Below are 23657 nucleotides of genomic sequence, written 5' to 3' on the forward strand. Positions count from 1 at the left end.
CTGAAAACATTGAAGGATGAAAATGTTAAGATTATTACTTCGTGTTTACTGAAAAACTATGTACTCTGAAATACAAACAACAGAAGTAGAAGCAGACATGCAAATATTTAAGAAATTATATTTTGATATTAAAGCCTCGTATATGGAATAATAAAAATAGTGAATACTAGGATTCCTCACACATAAGAAATACAAACAGTTAAGGAACAAAAATAAAACATGTTCCGAACATTTTTATGAATTACACAGTTAAAATATGTTTGACTGTTTATATGTGACGAATTTGGACACAGTCCTCATTTGCGAGGACTAACCGGATTTGTACTAATGGATCTGTAGATCTATGTTCCGAGACCAGAGACGACAAGCAGAAAGTTACAGAGAAGGAAATAAACGAGTTTGTAGGCATACCACTCATTGGTTACTAGAAAATCTATGTATAATAAAAAACAAACAAAATCGTCAGCGATAGATAGGTTTAATTTAAACTTTAATATTAACTGCACTAGTTTTAATTGTAAATATATTCAGCTCATGTAATTACATGTAGACATGTAACAAGCAACGCGCGTGTCCCAATACAATATATTAACATGGCATATCCATTAGAACACGAACATGGCAAATAATAAGGACTTGATATTTGATGACGAGTGGAATTCAGTTGACGAAGAGATCTGTTCCAAAATGTCAGTCTTTGGTAGTAAGGTCGCACGAGTGATGATGGAGAGCTGGAAGGAGTTCTGCTCGGAGACCAGCTTCCACGGATTCAACCATATCACCGCTGAGAGGAGGCACTGGAGCGAGAGGTGTGTGAGATGTGTAGAGAATTATCTCATTGCGATTTAAGAAGATTAAATGACGTCTCGTCGATGGCACGACATTTAAAATGTTTAATACAAATTCTCGTAATACTTTTGGTATTGTTAAGATAAACAAAATAACAAACACGATTCCTTAGTAAGAACTTATTCGCGTAGCACAGTACAGTACACGTCATTAATTCGTTTGGTGTAATGAGCAGCGTGATCTCCTGACGCATTAACTCCCTCTCCATCCGCCTTCATCCGCACCTATCTTAGTATCTTCCTCCTCTTCCTCGACTAAATCCTCAAAGTTCTTTAGGTAAAGACACATTAAAAGCTGTCTCTGAATGAAGACAATAACTTATCATCAGATGAAGAGTGTCTTTGGTGAGTGTCTTTCACAAAAGAAGTATCGTCTAGGTTGTTGTGGGTCTGCTTCATAGTGGCGTCAGTGTGGTTGGTGTTGGACATATCTATAGGCCAGTGGCAGAGGTACGACGAGAACCCCACCATCGTGACTCTGGAGAAGGACTTCAGGACCTGGAGGATTCATATGCCGGCCGTCACTGCTTGCTTGAAGGTTACTCTATATTAGTTGATACACGAACTTTGACTGCACGAGAGGCTCCGATCCTCTTTATCGTTGTTTTTCAGAACAAAGTGGATGTAAAGAAACTTCCGAATGCAATCAAATCTCGTTGGAACGTCGAAGCTGGATATCCCAAGTACGTCTATTACAGTCGTTTCGTGAGCGCCGTCGCCAGCTCTACTCTGGAAAACCTCAAGGTGTTTGAAGAGTTCGGCGATGACCCGACACTGGACGTAGACCTGTTCAGACTCGCCGTGGACGTTAGTCTGCTAGCTTTTTATTTTATTATAAACTCAGCTCTCTCTCTCTCTCTCGCTCTCTTTACTCCTATTTTCTGTTAATTCTATCTTCGTTTCTAATAAAAGTAGAGTCCCAAAAATATAAAACGGTTTTTAGAGAGGTAGATATCGATTAATACTAAAGTGACTTCAAGTAGCGGACGGGTGACGATGAATGAGTGAGTGATGTATCTTCAGGTGATGGAAGACAGCAACATCAAAGTGAGTAACGGAGAAAAAATCAAAGCGATCTGGACTCCGGTGATGACGGAGCTCGGAGTGTGTCACACACTCAACTCCGTGGCCACCGCTGACATAGCCATCTTGTGAGTTATTTATATATATATATATATATATATATATATATATATAAATTAACAAACAAGACGACAAATGAATTATTGACATAGAACTGTTTGTTCGCAGCAAATCCAACGCGAGCAATACTAAAGACAATCCGATGACGTGTCAAGCGGACACCAACGGCTGCTTCTTGTATCTGGAGTGCGCTTCTCAGATAGACGTATGTACACGACAAGGACTGGCCTCGACGTATGACTAAATAGATTTAAAACTATCACAAGGACTTTACTTTCTTTGGATCCCTCGCATCATTAATACGTGTATTACGAGGCACTGCCTGCAAAGATTTTGAACTTATGCTGGCAAAAATCGTATAATAGTAACTTCGTTTGCGTAGAATGCAAGTAATATTTTATTCCTCATAACGAACTCAATAAATATCTAAACTATAAGGATTACAGCAAAATATATTTCCTACTTATTCCACAACAAAGTCTACCGAAATCAATCAGACGAATGAAAATCCGTTCTTTCAATACAACAGCTGTAGACTCCTCCGCTGTTTCGAAGGAGTTTGAGAGACATTTCCTGCTCTTCCTGCTCTGTATGCATCTTGTAATAAACATTATGCGTTCACTCAGTACTATCTTCACTCTCCATACGATGTGGTCGACTACACGGAAGCATATACCACCACCTCCCCACCACTCATCGCACACGTGGACGTCACCACCACGGAGATAGGAGTGGGCCCAGGAGTGAGAGCTCTCCTGCCGAGGAGACGTCAGTGCTTGTTCACTGATGAACCCACTACAGCCTCCAGACAGGTAACCACACCGGTCAAAGGTCACACGTCATCTCCTGTGGGAGATGCCTCTGATAGATGTGCTCATTGTGCTTGATGCCAGGTGTACAGCACACACTCCTGCAGACAAGACTGCAGGAGACGTCTGGCGATGGAGCTGTGCGGGTGTCAACCATTCTACTACTTCTATGCTGGTGAGTTTATGCAACAGGTCCTTGGAGATGGTAGATCTGGTCAAGGCAGACTGTGTGTGATGTATGGTTGTGTGTCCACAGTTCTCCTCTTCGCTGAGGATCGCGTTAGGAATAGACTTTATTGATTGAATTCAGTTTAAGATTTTCTTTGTCATAAGTAACTCCTAAGTTATGATATATCTTATTATACATAATCATCACCACCTCCCATCAGCTGGCCCGACATGTACAGTGCGCGGCATGCGCTGCCTGTCTCTCCATCAGCACCGTCTGTTCACTCTGGAGGGCCAGCGCTGTTCCTGCAGCCAGCAGTGTGTGGACGCCGTGTTCAAGGAAGCCCTGGAGAAGATTGAGAACATGTAGGACTCGTTGGGATAGTTATAGTCATCATTAAAGAAGTGCTCGTGACGTTGCTGAGAGATATTAAGGCGAGCTTCAATTTGGTCTGTAAAATATTATGTGTTATCAGGACAGGAGGTCCGTTCGGGCTCCAAGGGTCCGTTCACTACACCCTGGAACAGCCTCGCGAGAGATACGTCAGATATATCGTGTTCTACTTCCAGGACCTGGTGGGTGAGTGAGAGCTGGTCTCTGTATAACAGCACCACTGTATGTATTGTGAGAGTTCATTGACTATTGTATCGTTCAGTGTCATTCGGCGGCGCGGCTGGTCTCTTCCTGGGAGCCAGCTTCATCAGCTTCGTGGAGGTCGGATACTTCCTCATCGAGAGACTCACGAGGTCGTCTCCAACACGGACCGTGACGGATGTGAGTGTTTCAGATATTCGAAGGAGACGTCACAGAAGTAGTGCGATTAATTGGTGTTATGACTATATCCTGAGTTTGAAAGGAACAAAAAGATGAAGTCAAGAGATAACGTATGCTGTCTAGATTAGGAACGGACGAGAGTATTGCAGAACGTAGCATAATAAAGATGTCCGCTATTAGATTCATTTAAATAAATATTTTATTTTAATTTATTAGTATTAGATTTACAACACAATTGTTTTACATTTTTGGCATTCTCTACTTCGTGAGCTTAGTCCGAGTCGATCTCATCACGATACATGTGAACTACTGACAGTTTCCTTGTTCATAATCTATCGAATGGAGACGGGAAACGCTTCGTTTGTAGTGTGGAGATGCAGACTCGGACTAATGCACGGATCTGTACTCGTTGCAATAGACATTAGTTACTTTTAATGGAGATAATATAACGCCGTCTCTTGTCTGCTGAAACAGGTGAAGAGAATCAACGCTCCGTACGAAACTCGCATCAGAGAGCTGACAAATATCATACAGGGACACTGCAATTAAAGGAAATATAACTCATTAATATAAGGTTTATCATACATTAGGAAAAAATAATATAATTAATATTTAAATAATACAAAAAAAAAAGTTCTAATAAATACTTTTCTGATTCCTATTTAATCGTACATATTCAGAATATTCTTCCGTGTGTTGTGTCTGAATAACGTTTTTAATGTTGGGTTAATAATTGTTAAATGTCAATTATACTAACAAACAACAGCACTCGAGATATCTTAAGGCATGTTTGTATGTCGTTCTGTGTGTTAGGATACGGAACACCTTATAAGCACTGTCACCTGGAGCACGCACACGTGGCGGAAACTGACCACGATATATACCTATAAGAATCATTGGCGCACTTTGAACTTGATTTTGTTCGTAACTTCTTCTGCTTTACGCCCGGATGGAATGCGACATGCGACAGGTGGATAAAAAAAGTGATTTCATGAAAAAAACTATCACTAAATAAAGTTAGTTTCTTATTTATGTAACTGTAAAAGTAATTCCGATACCGGGAATCGAACCCGAGCCTCCTGGGTGAGAGCCAGGTATCCTAGCCACTAGACCATATCGGATGACGTTGGAATAACAATTTGAGTTTGTGTAAGAACAAGTATTTTTTTATTTCTGTATTAATTCATATTCCTTAACTGTAAGAGATTTATAATTCAATATGTTTTAGTCAGCGCCGGTGTAATAAAACTGCTTTCACAAGAATACTTTGTCTTATTAGATCTTTTAAAAGAAACTAGTATTTTACGGATAAACTCGTCAGACACCTCGTCTGCCCGTGATCACGGTTGCTGAAAAGTAACCGAAACGTCGGGAGTATGTAGTTTTTTACAAAAATAAATCACGCGTAGTATATCCGAAAAATACTAGTTTCATTTAAAGGAATAAAACTCGCGAAAATCTTAGATCTCATTAGATCTTGTTTCTGTGATAAATTTTAAATCGACGATATACTGATGAAGTGATATATGTTATTATAATTGATAGATTACAAAACGAGGAAAAACCGAAAATGTCTAAAGTTCGTAGTGTGAGGAGAGCTTCCTTAATTATCTTCGGTCCCAACTGGTCTTGAGACTCGGGGAAGTTCCAATTAAGACGAAATAAGTCTTAATATCAAAGGATTCCTTGTGTTGCATCTATTTTCTATTGAGCTCTGCTTTTATAACGTCTACAGCGACGCGCTTGGAGTGCAGCCAACTGTTTAAAGTACGTCTGCAACCCTTCACCTTATTATAAAGAGCTTTTAACTTTGCGTTTACAAATTTCAGCCCTGATATAACTATTAGTGGTAACGACACTTTTTCAAACAGTTATAAATGTTATATCTTGTCTAAGCTACGTTTATTTCTTGGTGAAAGACTTCATGTGGACTGAACTAATTGCAACAAAGTTTCGACTTTCGGATTATTTTCAACAAATACATGCAATGTGTTTATTTATATCTGGTGTCAGAATTATATCTTAGTAGGAGACGCACCCACACAGTTTGTTATCGCGTCGCTAGAAAAAAAGCTTTCCTTAAAAGTTGATTGAAGCGACCTCAGCGTGTCACTAGCGAACTGTTTTTTGGACGTGGGTTCCGTTTGCCGGACCTAAAACTGTTATTGGTGGTCAGGTGTGATTATTTTGATGAAACCCACCCCGGATAGCTGGTCTATCGAACAAAAAACCTCGACTCTATCGCACATTCGGGTACCGGGATCACCTCCGCGGTGAATGACCCGAGTCATTAGTACAGCGTTCCGCTCGCTTGGCTCGCTTCACTTAATAATTGGATGTAATAAGATTGTCAGTGTCAAATATAAATAGTACTTTCCAATGTACAACTTGTAGAAAATGGGCGACTGAATGTGATTTTTATATCCAACCTTGAATTAACAAAACTATTTTAAATATAAACCTCGAGAATAGATATATATACTTAGGGAATTTCTTAATGCAGTTTATTTTAAAATTATACATATGAGGACTGTTTTCTTGGCTCTGCATTTAATTGTTTTAAAAAAAGAAAACGGCTCTTATTTGTCTTGTGACTAGTCCACTGAGTTCAAGTCTTAAAGTTAACCTTAATCTGATTAGTACCTAACAATTTAACTTGAAAACTCATTTACAATTGCATTTTTGTTTTTTAAATAACACAATGATGTATCGCTGTCAGGTCAGCGCTGGAATCGAGTCTATTTTAAACACGAAAAAATAAATAAAAATAATACGCATGTTGCTGTGACAGATGTCTGATACTCTTGTGCCTCTCACAGATAATTAAAATATTAATTAAAACTTGGAATAGTTTGTTATTGACATAAGTGAACTTTTTTTATACTTATCTGTAACGATCAGTCCAGGTTTTTACACATTTATTTGGGAAAAAAGGGAAATAAATACACGCAATAATAATATTTATTGGATCATTTTTGTTACGTTTGTCACATCCGATATGGTCTAGTGGCTAGGATACCTGGCTCTCACCCAGGAGGCTCGGGTTCGATTCCCGGTATCGGAATTACTTTTTACACTTATACAAATAAGAAACTAACTTTATTTAGTGATACTTGTTTTCAAGAAATCACTTCTTTTTATCCACCTGTCGCGTGTCGCATAACATCCGGGCGTAAAGCAGAAGAAGTAACGAACAAAATTAAGTTCAAAGTGTGCCAATGATTCTTATAGGTATATATTGTGGTCAGTTTTCGCCACGTGTGCGTGCTCCAGCTGACAGTACTTATAAGGTGTTCCGTATCCTAACACACAGAGCGACATAACAACATGCCTTAAGATATCTCGAGTGCTGTTGATTTGTTAGTATAGTTGACATTTAACAATTATTAAACCAACATTAAAAACGTTATTCAGACACAACACACGGAAGAATATTCTGAATATGTACGATTAAATAGGAATCAGAAAAGTATTTTTTAGAACTTCTTTTTTTGTATTATTTAAATATTAATTATATTATTTTTTCCTAATGTATGATAAACCTTATATTAATGAGTTATATTTCCTTTAATTGAAGTGTCCCTGTATGATATTTGTCAGCTCTCTGATGCGAGTTTCGTACGGGGCGTTGAATCTCTGCACCTGTTTCAACAGACAAGAGACGGCGTTATATTATCTCCGTTAAAAAGTAACTAATGTCTATTGCAACGAGTACAGATCCAGAACAGATCGTGCATTAGTCCGAGTCTGCATCTCCACACTACAAACGAAGCGTTTCCCGTCTCCATTCAATAGAGTATGAACAAGGCAACTGTCAGTACTTCACATGTATCGTGATGAGACCGACTCGGACTAAGCACACGGAGTAGAGAATGTCAAAAGTGTAAAACAATTGTGTTGTAAATCTAATTCTAATAAATTGAAATAAAATGTTTATTTAAATGAATCTAATAGCAGACATCTCTATTTTGCTACGTTCTGCAATACTCTCGTCCGTTCCTAATCTAGACAGCATACGTTATCTCTTGACTTCATGTTTTTGTTCCTTTCAAACTCAGGATATAGTCTTAACATCAATTAATCGCACTACTTCTGTGCCAGCCTCCTTCGAATAACTGAAACACTCACATCCGTCACAGTCCGTGTCGGAGACGACCTCGAGAGTCTCTCGATGAGGAAGTATCCGACCTCCACGAAGCTGATGAAGCTGGCTCCCAGGAAGAGACCAGCCGCGCCGCCGAATGACACTGAACGATACAATAGTCAATGAACTCTCACAATACATACAGTGGTGCTGTTATACAGAGACCAGCTCTCACTCACCCACCAGGTCCTGGAAGTAGAACACGATATATCTGACGTATCTCTCGCGAGGCTGTTCCAGGGTGTAGTGAACGGACCCTTGGAGCCCGAACGGACCTCCTGTCCTGATAACACATAATATTTTACAGACTAAAGCGAAGCTCGCCATAATATCTCTCAGTAACGTCACGAGCACTTCTTTAATGATGACTATAATAATCCACACGAGTCCTACATGTTCTCAATCTTCTCCAGGGCTTCCTTGAACACGGCGTCCACACACTGCTGGCTACAGGAACAGCGCTGGCCCTCCAGAGTGAACAGACGGTGCTGATGTAGAGACAGGCAGCGCATGCCGCGCACTGTACATGTCGGGCCAGCTGATGGGAGGTGGTGATGATTATGTATAATAAGATATATCATAACTTAGGAGTTACTTATGACAAAGAAAATCTTAAACTGAATTCAATCAATAAAGTCTATTCCTAACGCGATCCTCAGCGTAGAGGAGAACTGTGGACACACAAACATACATCACACACAGTCTGCCTTGACCAGATCTACCATCTCCAAGGACCCGTTGCATAAACTCACCAGCATAGAAGTAGTAGAATGGTTGACACCCGCACAGCTCCATCGCCAGACGTCTCCTGCAGTCTTGTCTGCAGGAGTGTGTGCTGTACACCTGGCATCAAGCACAATGAGCACATCTATCAGAGGCATCTCCCACAGGAGAGGACGTGTGACCTTTGACCGGTGTAGTTACCTGTCTGGAGGCTGTGGTGGGTTCATCAGTGAATAGGCACTGACGTCTCCTCGGCAGGAGAGCTCTCACTCCTGGGCCCACTCCTATCTCCGTGGTGGTGACGTCCACGTGTGCGATGAGTGGTGGGGAGGTGGTGGTATGTGCTTCCGTGTAGTCGACCACATCGTATGGAGAGTGAAGATAGTACTGAGTGAACGCATAATGTTTATTACAAGATGCATACGGAGCAGGAAGAGCAGGAAATGTCTCTCAAACTCCTTCGAAACAGAGGAGGGGTCTACAGCTGTTGTATTGAAAGAACGGATTTTCATTCGTCTGATTGATTTCGGTAGACTTTGGTGTGGAATAAGTAGGAAATATATTTTGCTATAATCCTTATAGTTTAGATATTTATTGAGTTCGTTATGAGGAATAAAATATTACTTGCATTCTACGCAAACGAAATTACTATTATAAGATTTTTGCCAGCATAAGTTCAAAATCTTTGCAGGCAGTGCTTCGTAATACACGTATTAATGATGCGTGGGATCCAAAGAAAGTAAAGTCCTTGTGATAGTTTTAAATCTATTTAGTCATACGTCGAGGCCAGTCCTTGTCGTGTACATACGTCTATCTGAGAAGCGCACTCCAGATACAAGAAGCAGCCGTTGGTGTCCGCTTGGCAAGTCATCGGATTGTCTTTAGTATTGCTCAAGTTGGATTTGCTGCGAACAAACAGTTCTATGTCAATAATTCATTTGTCGTCTTTTTTGTTATTATATATATATATATATATATATATATATATAACTCACAAGATGGCTATGTCAGCGGTGGCCACGGAGTTGAGTGTGTGACACACTCCGAGCTCCGTCATCACCGGAGTCCAGATCGCTTTGATTTTTTCTCCGTTACTCACTTTGATGTTGCTGTCTTCCATCACCTGAAGATACATCACTCACTCATTCATCGTCACCCGTCCGCTACTTGAAGTCACTTCAGTGTTTATCGATACCTACCTCTCTAATAACCGTTTAGTATTTGTGGGACTCTACGTTTGTTAGAAACGAAGATTGAATTAACAGAAAATAGGAGTAAAGAGTGAGAGAGAGTGAGGGAGAGAGAGAGCTGAGTTTATAATAAAATAAAAAGCTAGCAGACTAACGTCCACGGCGAGTCTGAACAGGTCTACGTCCAGTGTCGGGTCATCGCCGAACTGTTCAAACACCTTGAGGTTTTCCAGAGTAGAGCTGGCGACGGCGGTCACGAAACGACTATAATAGAAGTACTTGGGATGTCCAGCTTCGACGTTCCAACGAGATTTGATTGCATTCGGAAGTTTCTTTACATCCACTTTGTTCTGAAAAATAAGGATAAAGAGAATCGGAGCCTCTCGTGCAGTCAAAGTTCGTGTAATAAAAAAAACTAATATAGAGTAACCTTCAAGCAAGCAGTGACGGCCGGCATATGAATCCTCCAGGTCCTGAAGTCCTTCTCCAGAGTGACGATGGTGGGGTTCTCGTCGTACCTCTGCCACTGGCCTATAGATATGTCCAACACCAACCACACTGACGCCACTATGAAGCAGACCCACAACAACCTAGACGATACTTCTTTTGTGAAAGACACTCACCAAAGACACTCTTCATCTGATGATAAGTTATTGTCTCCATTCAGAGACAGCTTTAAATGTGTCTTTACCTGAAGAACTTTGAGGATTTAGTCGAGGAAAAGTAGGAAAATACTAAGATAGGTGCGGATGAAGGCGGATGGAGAGGGAGTTAATGCGTCAGGAGATCACGGTGCTCATTACAGCAAACGAATTAATGACGTGTACTGTACTGTGCTACGCGAATAAGTACTTACTAAGGAATCGTGTTTGTTATTTTGTTTATTTTAACAATACCAAAAGTATTACGAGAATTTGTATTAAACATTTTAAATGTCGTGCCATCGACGAGACGTCATTTAAGCTTCTTAAATAGTAATGAGATAATTCTCTACACATCTCACACACCTCTCGCTCCAGTGCCTCCTCTCAGCGGTGATGTGGTTGAATCCGTGGAAGCTGGTCTCCGAGCAGAACTCCTTCCAGCTCTGCATCATCACTCGTGCGACCTTACTACCAAAGACTGACATTTTGGAACAGATCTCTTCGTCAACTGAATTCCATTCGTCATCAAATATCAAGTCCTTATTATTTGCCATGTTCGTGTTCTAATGGATATGCCATGTTAATACATTGTATTGGGACACGCGCGTTGCTTGTTACATGTCTACATGTAATTATATGAGCTGAATATATTTACAATTAAAAATAGTGCAGTTAATATCAAAGTTTAAATTAAACCTATCTATTGCTGACGATTTTGTCTGTTTTTTATAATAAAATAAGATGAATGGAATTACTAACTACTAATTATTTTCTTCTCTGTTCGTTTCTTTTTATCTTCTGTGATTAAAAATAATTATCTGTAGAACAGCAGGTCTGAAGGCGCCTAACTCTGCTGCAAACAATAGTTACTTGAAATTGATTTAGAAGTTATATATCTTACAGTGATAGCGTCTGTGGATGTCGAGAGATTTTTTTTGGTAAATGTTTGTGTTTTTTGAATCTGAAAATCGATTATTTAAACGTATTAGTTGCAGCACGAGAAATAGTTTACGACCAATGAAGAATATTTTAAAGAGCGATATACTGCTTTGAGGTTGAAGACAAACAAAAACATTAAAGAGTCCAACTTTCTGAGAATTTTGTTTATTTAAGTTAAAACCACAAACAAATCATGAAACAGATTTAATATTTTCGTTGGCCATTTTTTTTTAAATCCAACTACTATTTATTTATTAACATGGCGTTGTTTGAAATATGTACGTAATTTAAACACACTTCAGACTATTATAAATGATTATTAAAAATTATAGATATTTTTATATATATATCTTGTGATAAGATCAAGTTAATTAATAATGAAATTGTATACAAAGAGCTGTATAATACGATATAACCTTGTAATGTAGGTAAAAAATACATGTTATGACTGTCTTTAGTTGTAACAAAAGAATTATATCACTTTTTCGCTTTAACTATCATATCCGATATGGTCTAGTGGCTAGGATACCTGGCTCTCACCCAGGAGGCTCGGGTTCGATTCCCGGTATCGGAATTTTTTTTGCTTTTTCAAATATAATAAGTATATAAAAATGCCTCATTTTGTAATTACTTTTATGCTAAACTCTATATAGAACATCATGTTTTATTGTTTTCGTTATAAGAAACAAGTTTGTCTTAAAATTCACTGCCTCGTGTGAGTCGGCGATCGCTTTATAACGAGACCTTCATACACATGCTTTAATAACTGCTTCGATAAAACGTGAAATTTTTAAAATGGTCTGCCTAAATCCGTTATTGAAGCTAGAAGATGTAAAGAAATAGAAAAGTACTGTTTTATATATTTATATATATGTATATGTATAAAACAGTATATATACATATAAATATATATATATATATATATATATATCTCAATTTTAGAATGTGTAGAACTTAGTTATTTGCTGTTACATGTTTAAACATATAACTATACCGACCGAGTCGTAGTAATTTTTTTTTCAATTGAATAAGTTAATTTTTATCTGTAAGATAACAAAAAAAAAGTCTGACAGATGCATTATAAAACATATCCCGCTCCCCGGCTTCCTGTTGAGGCACGAGGCCGGCGTGTTTTTAAGATTCTCGGAAAAAATCGGCTATAACTCACACAGTAAGCGGATCTGCAGAGGTCGTACATCCGCTGAGCTGCAAGTTATATATTTGTTTCGACGCCCGAAACACGCAAACGAAAAAAAAGGTATAAATAAAAAAAATGGCGTCCCCCAACTTCTCTGACCGCAAACCCTTCCGCACTTCCCGCCACACCTTGATCATCGTCATCATGAAATAAAAAGCTTTGGGGATCTTTCGTCGTCTTTATTCTCATACAATATTTATAAAACCCATATCCTATGTAGTCTAGTAATAAGTTACACCTATTATTATTTAGTTAATATTAACTTCCGGTCAAATTTAACTTCCGGGTTATATTTTAACAATTGCATTTAATATTTACACATTGACTTATATTTGCTAGTACTCATTTGTCTAATGATGAAAATAATGAGAATTGTTTAAAACATACAAGATAATTGGTTGGTGGACTGTCGGAATTTGTTGGTCGAGCGGTTGGTAGATTAGTTGGTCGACCGGCCGCTCGATAAGTTGGTTGATCAGTTGGTTGATTAGTTGTTCGACTGGTCGCTCGATAAGTTGGTAGATCAGTTGGTGGACCGGTCGCTCGATAAGTTGGTGGACTGGTCGCTCGATAAGTTGGTGGACTGGTCGCTCGATAAGTTGGTAGATCAGTTGGTGGACTGGTCGCTCGATAAGTTGGTAGATCAGTTGGTGGACCGGTCGCTCGATAAGTTGGTCGAGCGGTTGGTAGATTAGTTGGTCGACCGGCCGCTCGATAAGTTGGTTGATCAGTTGGTTGATTAGTTGTTCGACTGGTCGCTCGATAAGTTGGTAGATCAGTTGGTGGACCGGTCGCTCGATAAGTTGGTGGATTAATTGGTCGACTGGTCGCTCGAAAAGTTTGTAGATCAGTTGGTCGGTAGGTTTGTATATTAGTCGTCCGATCAGTTGTTAGTCATGATAGTGGGTATAAATTTAAAGTTTTGTTGGATAGTTTTGTGGATTCGACTGATAAATAACTATTAATTAACTTTGTGTATATATAGTATATACCGTCGGCTGATCGGTTGGCAGACCGGTCGACGGATTTGTCGTCCAATCGGTTGCTGGATAGCACTGTATTAGCTATTACCTTCTAAACATTTATCGATACAGACAGTTTGAGAGGAGACGGAAAATTCTTAAAATGAAACAGAAAAATTAAAGTGTTAATTATAAATATTTACAAAATTAACCAAAATATATGGAAATAAAAAAAACTAACTAAATTATTGCTACATTTATACACATCACACAGTCCCGCTAACTGTATGATAGAGAGTTAAGGTCGGGGGACCTTTTATTTATGATGAACCTTATTCAGTAGCTAATAAGATTCAATTTCGCTTTACACCGTCCAAAGCCTCTTCGCTTCTTTTGTACAATTGTCTGTGACAAGGATTTTGCATGTGTGTGTGTGTGTGTGGATTCATAGATATTAAAAACTATTTTCTAATAGAATCTTTCAACTATAAACATTGTTTATGTGTGTGTGTGTGTGTGTGTGTGTTTATTTTATGCTCATACAGATATAATATCAAAATTTATCTAATATACATGTTTAAACACACAATTGGTGCTAAGCTGCACGTTTCCTTGTGTGTGTGTCTCTGTACATATGTGCCTGCGTCTGTGTGTTTGTGTGTGTTCAGTGGTGTAACGCATGATGCGGCGTGAGCACGGCCCCGCCAGGTGGTAAAACGGACGTCAGTACTGGAGCGCCGCCCACGCCGCCCACACCGCCCACGGCGCCCACGCCGCCGACTGACCCGCCGCAGAATATCACCTGACACATTATACTCTGTTAGACATGCTCAGTAATATAGTAGGGGAGTGTAATGAGAGTGGCCTGTCCGCGTCTAGACGCACATGAGATATTTTAGGGACAATATATCTTCGGATAACTAAATTATAATCTGATCCCGAACAAACATAACGGGTAAACTATTCTCTTATTTTAATTGTATAAAGAAATATATATTTGTAATCTTATATTTAATATATATAACCTGTGAGACCGGTGTTGCCGCTTGTCCTGGAGTTGCCAGCACATACTGCTGCTGCCTGACTCCACCCACCTGGAAAATATTAAACAGGTAATTATAACTGAACTGTATTGTTTCCATCAAATCTTTTTCTCAAATCTTTTTCTCAAATATATATATATACTTTTCACTTAATGCAAATATCTAAAAAATAACTGTATATAACATTCGTCCGTCCGTTTGTTAAGATTAATCTTAATTTCTGTTAATGAACAAAATATATATCTGTAAGTCACCTGGTGTATCTGCTGTGGTTGTTGGATCTGTCTGTGTGAGTCCGTCTCAACGACCACTTGTTCCATGAAAGCCCCGCCACTCGCTGTTCAAACTTATATATCAATCAATTGGACTTATTTTATGTAATTTTCATGTAAATATGTATTTATTTATAGAAAAAAAACATTGCATGATATTATATATATATATATATATGCAATGGAAGTTTTTCCACATATCACAGGACTTTTTGTTACGAGGACATCCAAAACTACTCGAACTCAATTTTATATATACATCAAATTTCAAAGTAGAAAATCAACAAGATTGAATTGCATCACACAAACCATCCTGTAACAGCTGGAACCTGGAACCTGGGACTATTTCCAGCTGTTAATTTTATATAAAGTGTATATTAACCATTACTACTAGCTGTGGACGTTTCACATCCAAACAGGCAATGCTGCACCGTCCAGCGCGGCTCGAACGGTATGTGAGTCTTCACCTGGAAACAGATAACAACGTCGTTACTGCTGGAATTTAAGTACATTACATATGATATACATATATATATTAGTAATTTCAGTCATAATATTAGAAAAAAGACACTTATATCGAAACCTGGTAAGTACCTATATGATCTTTTCCGAGCCTACATACTTTGTAAGAGTATTTAGACACCACTGACAGACGGTTAAGGAAACCTGGACTTATCAAATTATCAGTTTGAAATCGCCAACCCGTCTTGAGCAAGCGTGGTGATTAATGCTCTAAACTTCTCCGTGTGAGGAGTGGCATTTGCTGTGGGCACCGACAGACTGATAATATATAAATATATATATACAAACCTTTAGCTCGGTTGTCAACATCAATATATGCCTGCAGGGTAGACGGAACACCTTGCTGAACAGACATGAGCATTCCTGCGTTGACGTCCCGTACTTACAGATGGCAGCACTGCTTTGACGTCTGAAAACATACAAACTATTAAATTATTAAACCAAACATACTCATCAAATAATATCTCATACAGTCAATACAGCCCCCCTTAGTCAGTACAGCTCCTCTTTATTTCTGTTATATAAGACTTATTGATTATCGCGGCTTCACTTACACTTACTATATTTTGTATTAGACAACAATTACTATTTAATTTTAGTCAATTCAGCTCCCCTTTAGTTTTGTTTATAAAAGTATATATATAATGTTATAATTGACCTGCTGATCCTGTCATCAAGACTCCTCTGCGCCAGCTTGGTCTGGTGTGACATCAGATTGTAGGCGTACTGTGTAATGGTGTCCGTAGGGGACTGTTTCGACGACTCCGTGTCCTGGAGCAATTAAAACAGATAGATTTAATTAAATCAAAATTATATATATTATATTCGTCCGTCTGTAACGGCTGGACCGATTTTGGCTGAACTTTAGCTGACATGACATATGACTAAAGTTAGCATACGAGAATGCCCGAACATTATTTACATCCCCCTTCAGTCTGTTCAATGTCTTATAACACCTAAAGGCTTCAATGTAGAGAAAAATTCTCTGACTTGATAATTTTTACATATTATATAGATTAAAAATAAAAATATGTTTTTGGGACACTTAAAAATAATTCCTGATGAGAATGTATTATTTTTATAGGATAGTTTTTTCGATGTTTTTATTTCGTGCATCTATTAATTTGATGAACTGTAATCTATTGTCATTTGAAAATCTGTTCAGCTGTTTCTGATATATGCCGGAACAAACAGACAAAATATATATATATATATATATATATATATATAAATGCAAAAGTAACTGCTGTCTGTATGTTACGTTTTTGGATAGATATGTTACCCTGAGCCTGGTGATGGCAAAATCCCTCCTCTCGTCTTCCAAGGTGTTGGCGACGCTGAAGAACAGTGACACGAACTCGTCCGGCTGCATCTGACTCCGGATGAGCGACTGGAACTTGGAACAGAGGCGCTCCAATCCCTGGAATGACAGATTTATCATTACAATTAGTATATATATATATATATTATAAATGCGAAAGTACCTCCGTCTGTCTGTGTGTTACGTTTTCACTACCTAACCGCTGAATCGATTTTGATGAATTTTCGTATAGAGATAGATGAAACCCTGGAGAATGATATAGGCTGTCCTTTGTCATGATCACGAAACTAGTGGTGGGACCACGAAGTGCAGTCCTTGTTCAGGGGCCGTAGCGGAAGAGAACAACTAAATGTACACTCGGACGGAGTCGCGGGCAAAAGCTAGTACAATATATTTATATATACAGAAAGACCGACACGAAGCCTCTCATCATTTCATGGATTCACCGTGCGGGTGCAGGGAGAGGAGCTTCAACAGCGCCTGGGACTTGACCCAGGTGTAGGTTTAAGGCCCCTATCTAACGCGTTAAACGCACACCTCCACTAATATATATATATCTCACCTTATGTAATATATTTGTGTAATTGTCAGCCTCAAGCCAGCTGTCTAATCTGGAGACTGCGCCCCCCGGCAGGGTGAGGAGCTCCCAGACGCGGAGGGTCCCCGCACCCGTACCGATTATACCTCGCTTCAACACCTGGAACGTACAACGCTTAATATAAAACAGACAAACTGACGGTTTAAAGTCTTATATGTTACAAGTGGCGCCATCTGTGCCGTACTAATCCTTAGAATTATTTTTATGCCTAATTATAATACTGAACCGTTGTAATTTTGTAATGGCAACATTTAAGTATGAACATTTGGAAACTGTAAACACTGGCGTCGGCCATTTTGTCAGACATTACTGGAAGTAAGTCAAGACTAAAACTGTACCTCGAACACGTACAATAACTTACTTAACCTTATTACAAGTTATTCTAAACTACGAACGGTGAACTAAATACTCCAAGTATTTAGTTTCCGTATGCAAACCTGTATGTGGAATACCGTTTTCCATAGACAATAATTTAATATCTACAACTTTCTGACGGTAATTGTCTTATAATTTCCATTGCAATTAAGGTTTGTGATTTTTACAAGTAATGTGACCCATTTTATCTTTTTATGACCCTAAGAGAGTAAGGTTGTCTATGGTACTTCAATTAAATCAACCTCTCATAAAGTGGTTGACAGCGCCCCCTAGTGGTCGCTGCCAGCCTAAAAGGCGATAAGAGACCCAGAAAATAATAGAGGCCTTGTGTAGAGGCCATGAGTGACTTGTGATTTTATTTAGCTAGGATAAGTTATAGTATTTTTACAATAGATGAAAAAATTGGTTATGCTGAAAAATTATTAATTCTCAAAGTGGACGGAGAAAAAATAAGTTTGGGAAGCTCTGAATTAGGAGGTCATTAATTCTCTCACTCATTTCACTCTGCCTCCACAATGTATAATGTTATTTGGTGGTAAAATTAACTGAGTTTTACAGTCATGTAATTAAAAAACTAAATTAGAACTGTCAGATAATAGAAAAGCATTACAAAACACACAACTCCACTCAACACACCTGTAGCTGTGCTGGTGTGTGGTCACCCCTGAGGAGTGCCAGGGCGTAGGTCTTACACCTGGCGGCTACGTCCTCAGCGGACAGTACAGCGAGCGGCGCGTCACCTTCTTCCCCCACAGACTCGGCAGCCAAACGCCCCGCAGCTCTCGCCGCCTGCCACACGGAACTTGACACGTGGGCTGAAGAAAACGCCGCTTGCACCTCCTGGAAGGGGCCATAAATAAAGTACGTCACACGTCAAGGGGGGATTATTTTTAAATACGCTCAAAAAAAAATTGTGACGTCACATCAGGAGGGGAGAGGGGGTTATAGGATTGTGATAACCAGTGGAAAGGACGGGGGGAGGGGATTTATAGAAGTAGAGATTTATAGAAGCATTCACTTGGTCTTACAACACAGAATAATATTAGTTATATATATTAGTTGTATGTCTATGTCTATGTGTGTGTGTGTGTGTGTGTATGTGTCGTACCTCATGATATTTGGTGGGATCGCACACGACACAGCGGACCTGGCGCCAGGCGGGGTTACAGGACTTGAACGTCTCCAACAACCAAGTGAGATCCTCGCCTATTAATGTTGATATACCTGGAAAAATATTCATATATATATATAGGGAACGCACGTTCTTTAAATTTCCGAACGCATCCGAAGTGACGTCACAGCGCTGACATTTGTTTTGCTCGCTTTTACGCGGGAAAGTATGTGGTCACGAGCCTTGTTTGTTTGTAAATTGAATTTAACTGAAGGTTTTTTGTGTAAGATAATAATAAGTTTGTTCTACTTAAGGTTTGATTTGTTATTTAAAACTACTGACTTTATAGGACATCTGTATTTTTTGTTTGAATCCTAAATATATATATATATATATATATATGTGTGTGTGTGTGTGTGTGTGTGTGTGTGTTTTATTCACCTGCACTAACTATAACAGACTTCCCGTTCCCGTCTTCAGCGAGGAACAAGGTCACATTGTGTTTAATGCTGGGACTGCTGCCTCCTGTTGTGGGTATAACACTGGTGAACTCAATACCTGGAAAACATATTTATACATATAAGAAATCGTTTATATATATATATTTGTTAAATTTATTAGATTCTACTTTATGACAAACATACATACAAACCTTCAATTTCCATCGTAATATTGTTTGCAGTTCAAATGAAAACTAGCTACAGATTAATTTCTAAACGATATTAGAAACTTTAAAAATTCATATGTATGTATGTATGGTTGTTACAATTACTCTGAAACCATTGATTTTATCTTGATAAAACTATACAATAATAGCATATAGTATATATTTTATAGTATATATATTATCCCGGAATATTGCCAAAGACCGTGCAAAGTGGAGGAGTTTGAGCAGGAAGGCAGACCCTGGCTAATGCTGGGATAAATTGCCAGGAAGAAGAAGAAGAAGATATATTATCCCGGAATCCCTCGTAATTCGTTCGGGTACACGTCACTGCACTTGTATAGTCTGTGTAGTTCCATGTCCGACACAATAGATGGCGCTCACAGTGGGCTCCTATATATACACACCCGTCTCTATGCACAGAAACTGTGGCACAGCGTTGAAAGCCAACTGCATACTGGGAGTCGTCAGATATACGCATTGTATGCAACCGGATTGCGAGTGAAGCAACTTCACCCCCGCATCTGAAAATATATACATATTTAGGGAATACACATTTAATTTGAACCGATCCTTAAAATTCCCGAACGCACCCGAAGTGACGTCACAGCGATGACGTCTGGTTTGCTCACTTTTACGCGGGAAAGTATTTTGTCGACGCGACTCGTGTCTTTGTAAATTGAATTTAACTTATTCAAGGTGTTTTGATTTAAGATAATAATGAGTTTGTTCTAGTTAAAAGTACTGGCTTTATAAGGCAACTTTATTTTTTAAATAATTTTGTTAGAAACCTAAATATATAATATTACATGTTTGACAGTTATATAGATATATTTACACTTAGATATATATATATATCTAGATTCATAGATTTGTAATTAGCAAAATTAATTTAGTTATTCCTAACCAGCAGTTAAAATCAATAGCTATTTGTATATAATATATAATTCTTTGTCTTTATTATTCATAACCACTTTGTTTTACAGGTCTTAAAAATATTTAGAACTTAGTCACACACATATATATATATATAATATTCAGACATCTGCAAATAATTTCTAAATCATACATTATCCTTACCATAATTCAGCTGGAGCTTCCTAACAACAAAATCGTACTTCTGGTTAAGCCAACGAACGGCGCCAGCACCAGCTGCGACCAGCTGCGCCTCCGTGGTGATCACCTGGGACTCGGACCTGGAAATTATAAATTGAGCGGCACACATAAGATCAAACATCATTAATATTAAAGACAGATAAGTAATAAATTTTTAAAGAATTAATATAAGGTTACAATCTCTCCTTTGCTAACCATAGACAATACTTAAACATACCTCTCGGCCGGTTCCCCTGGATTCTCTATGATGGCTACCTCATACTCCTGACCGTCCACTTGAGTGCTGCCGCTCAGCTCGTACTGCTGGTAGGTATTGCTGGTCTCTTCAACAGCTTGCTGGAATTCAAGAAATTCTTTCAGAATGCATATGTGATCATAGTTACCTATTATTAAAAAGATATATATTTATTTTTCATATTAATCTTTACATAAAATAAAGTCGTGTTAGTTACACTATTTATAACTCAAGAACGGCTGTACGGGTTCGGCTGAAAATTGGTGGAGAGATAGCTGGGAACCAGGTAGAGGACATAGGATACTTTACATCAGGATCAAAGAAGAAAAAATTTTTTTTTGATAAAATCCAAAATCTTATTTACTGTCCCTAATGAGGAACAGAGATCGCTCAGTCAGCTACACATTTCTATTTCTGATACTAACGCAGACGAGGTCGCGGGCAAATACTAGTTCATTATATAAATGTTGGTAAAACTATTCATAATGTATATCTAATTTTATATATTTTTCCTATACATCTTTTCACATGTTACAAGTCCTGGTGGCCTGGTGGTTAAAGGTCCCGCCTCTCATACGTGAGGCTGCGGGTTCGAAACCTGGCGAGTACGTAGATTTTAGTCTGCAAACACTCTTGAAATGATGATGATATATAAATAAATATAACACACATATATTAGTTTTTTTTTTTTTAATTAATACTTGGTAAAGTCTTAAGTCTCATTATTTACGACCAATTGAAGCATGTCGCTTACCGTACGCACCACATTAATACTGCTTTGAAAAGTTATTTAGTCGGACATGAACCTCCGCAACATGAGAGATGTTGCGAATGCTTTGATAGAGAGAGAGAGGGAGAGGAGAGGGTGGGAAAGAGAAAGGGCGTCCGTCTCTCTCTCACATCGGACGAAACGCAGCTACTAAAGGCTACTTCAAGGCGATCTTCTGAGAGTGTGGTACTTCCCCGTTCGAGCCCGCCCATGTTCTAGCTGTAGTAACTTGACCACAACTCGGCTCTACCACCTCAAATATTCTGGGATTTTTCAACCCTCACACGAAATACATATATATATTTTATATTAATAATATTAATAGCATTATGTACATGCTAATATCTAACTCATGTCTGTCTAAAGACCGTGCAAAGTGGACAAGTTTGAGCAGGAAGGCAGACCCTGGCTAATGCTGGGATAAATTGCCAGGAAGAAGTCTGTCTGTCTGTGCACTCAATGTATATTCATCTTTGTTTCAATATATATATATATATAAATTTAATAACTAAATCTTTTTTATTTTATATATGAATTGTTAGTATAGAGACGAAACCTCTCAGCATTCCATTGATTCACCATGCGGGTGCAGGGAGAGGAGCTTCAACTGTGCCTGGTACTTGAGCCAGGTGTAGGTTTAAGGAGCCCCTATCTAACGCGTTAAACGCACACCTCCACTGTCCTTCCTATTCAATAACCGATGTCAAGACAAAAATATCTCAGAAATCCATGGCTTCACAGAGGCTGTGCCGAGACTATTGTATAGAGATAATGTGAGGAGATTTATGAGTGAAAATCTGGTATTACTCCATGTTGTGATGATGGCTTGTACTTAGATACTCCTCTAATAATCAATTAATTTGTCGGTGATGCAACCGAGTTCTATATAAGTCCAAAGTTTTAATAGCTATTATACTAGGGAGTTTAAATTAAAAAGTTAAATAAAAAATTTATAATAATATTACTTTGTACATCACGATTTTATTTTATCGTAATTTTTTTTATGAATATAAGACAAATAATTCGAAAATTCTCTCATAAAATAGTTTGTCTATCCAAATAGTACTATGTTTGTATTTGAGTGTATTTAATTCTTAATATTATGTGAAATTAACTAAATCTATGTTATTACAATTTTCAATCATTTCGTTGCTATTGTTAACTGTTGTTTTATTCAATTATTTTCCATTAATGAAAATTTTATGTATCATCAACTTATTATAGTCTATGAAAAATATACGGCGTACGCGTAATAATGATATATGCTTACATTGTTTACCTCCGACGCGTTCTGGACGAAGGTACCGCCTTCTTCTTCAGGCTCACCCTTAACGTCATATATCGTCTCCGCCATCACGATTCTCCCTGAGGAGTCCATCGTCCACATTCCGCCGAAAGCGAAATTAGATGGATTAGAACTCTGCTCATACAGGATGACAGTATTCGGAGCTAACTGTACAGGCTCTCCCTTCATGTTCAAAAATACTGGCTGTTCAAAGTTGCCCTCAACCAACTGCCCAGTATGCACTATCTGCTGGCCCTGTTCCACTGGCACCTCAACCACTTGATTCACCTCAACTTCCACTTTTTCCTTTTCACTATCATTTTTCCCGCGGTTTACCATAATCTTATGTTTCTTCTCGCCGTCGCCGGGATCATCGCTTTTCCTTTTGATCACAGTTTTCTTTTTATTCTTTTTGTCCATTTTCACTAATATATATTAGCACTTGCACTAAAACGCGCACATAACATACCTGGACGAGGTATTGATACAAAATTCTAAAGAAATCACATATATCGCAACGCCTCGCCCAGTATGAGACATTGTTTAATTTATTACTTCTAATTCAGTCTTAACATTCAGTTAACAAATGTTAGCATTTTATAAGTTTTGTAAACAATTTAATTTGTTTTGATTGTAATAAAATGAGAATATAACGTGCGAAAAGGACAACTCACAGAGACGCCATTTCTAATCGCCAACTCATCTATCTATCTCTTTTTTTTAATGCTGTTGCCTTTGTTGCTCATATTTTCGTTTAGAAACTAACCCATTCAAACGTCAACCTTCTCACTGGTATTTGTTTG

At 38.4% G+C, this 23657-nt stretch overlaps 4 protein-coding genes and 3 non-coding genes across 9 annotated transcripts; 4 read left to right on the top strand and 3 right to left on the bottom strand.

Moving 5' to 3' along the window:
• The first annotated feature begins 605 nt into the window (after positions 1 to 605).
• LOC133320433 (uncharacterized) lies at positions 606 to 2878 on the top strand. The gene is made up of 6 exons (XM_061528911.1): positions 606 to 809; positions 1227 to 1386; positions 1461 to 1655; positions 1872 to 1999; positions 2100 to 2196; positions 2618 to 2878. Exons 1-6 carry the CDS (start codon positions 619 to 621, stop codon positions 2876 to 2878), a joined length of 1032 nt encoding a protein of 343 aa, XP_061384895.1. The 5' UTR covers positions 606 to 618.
• LOC133320434 (uncharacterized) lies at positions 2805 to 3852 on the top strand. The gene is made up of 5 exons (XM_061528912.1): positions 2805 to 2975; positions 3190 to 3334; positions 3445 to 3548; positions 3625 to 3743; positions 3826 to 3852. The coding sequence occupies exons 1-5, from the start codon at positions 2933 to 2935 to the stop codon at positions 3850 to 3852; spliced, it is 438 nt and encodes a 145-aa protein (XP_061384896.1). The 5' UTR covers positions 2805 to 2932.
• Positions 3853 to 4792: 940 nt separating this feature from the next.
• Positions 4793 to 4864, bottom strand: Trnae-cuc (transfer RNA glutamic acid (anticodon CUC)). Its single transcript has one exon. It is a non-coding gene; the product is annotated as a tRNA-Glu (tRNA).
• A 1871-nt stretch (positions 4865 to 6735) lies between these two features.
• Trnae-cuc (transfer RNA glutamic acid (anticodon CUC)) lies at positions 6736 to 6807 on the top strand. The gene has a single exon. It is a non-coding gene; the product is annotated as a tRNA-Glu (tRNA).
• A 27-nt stretch (positions 6808 to 6834) lies between these two features.
• Positions 6835 to 11161, bottom strand: LOC116776752 (pickpocket protein 11-like). 2 transcript variants are annotated; one of them, XM_061529022.1, is made up of 11 exons: positions 10808 to 11161; positions 10231 to 10390; positions 9956 to 10150; positions 9606 to 9733; positions 9419 to 9515; positions 8812 to 8997; positions 8640 to 8730; positions 8281 to 8425; positions 8071 to 8170; positions 7872 to 7990; positions 6835 to 7385 (listed from the first exon to the last, which is right to left on the bottom strand). In XM_061529022.1, the coding sequence occupies exons 1-10, from the start codon at positions 10996 to 10998 to the stop codon at positions 7877 to 7879; spliced, it is 1407 nt and encodes a 468-aa protein (XP_061385006.1). In that variant the 5' UTR covers positions 10999 to 11161; the 3' UTR covers positions 6835 to 7385; positions 7872 to 7876. The 2 variants fall into 2 exon arrangements, with proteins under 2 accessions (XP_061385006.1, XP_061385005.1); XM_061529021.1 differs by having other exon boundaries at positions 8067 to 8170.
• Positions 11162 to 11885: 724 nt separating this feature from the next.
• Trnae-cuc (transfer RNA glutamic acid (anticodon CUC)) lies at positions 11886 to 11957 on the top strand. The gene has a single exon. It is a non-coding gene; the product is annotated as a tRNA-Glu (tRNA).
• A 788-nt stretch (positions 11958 to 12745) lies between these two features.
• On the bottom strand, positions 12746 to 23576 carry LOC116776750 (uncharacterized). 2 transcript variants are annotated; one of them, XM_061528938.1, is made up of 15 exons: positions 22849 to 23576; positions 20783 to 20901; positions 20530 to 20645; positions 19857 to 19973; positions 19227 to 19343; positions 18783 to 18898; positions 18311 to 18514; positions 17264 to 17398; positions 16663 to 16800; positions 16039 to 16151; positions 15669 to 15789; positions 15241 to 15325; positions 14841 to 14923; positions 14569 to 14637; positions 12746 to 14345 (listed from the first exon to the last, which is right to left on the bottom strand). In XM_061528938.1, exons 1-15 carry the CDS (start codon positions 23272 to 23274, stop codon positions 14208 to 14210), a joined length of 2097 nt encoding a protein of 698 aa, XP_061384922.1. In that variant the 5' UTR covers positions 23275 to 23576; the 3' UTR covers positions 12746 to 14207. The 2 variants fall into 2 exon arrangements, with proteins under 2 accessions (XP_061384922.1, XP_061384921.1); XM_061528937.1 differs by having other exon boundaries at positions 22840 to 23574.
• Between the last annotated feature and the right edge of the window lie 81 nt (positions 23577 to 23657).

This window comes from Danaus plexippus (assembly GCF_018135715.1).
Source record: "Danaus plexippus chromosome 29 unlocalized genomic scaffold, MEX_DaPlex mxdp_36, whole genome shotgun sequence".
In the NCBI taxonomy this organism is placed as follows: domain Eukaryota; kingdom Metazoa; phylum Arthropoda; class Insecta; order Lepidoptera; family Nymphalidae; genus Danaus; species Danaus plexippus.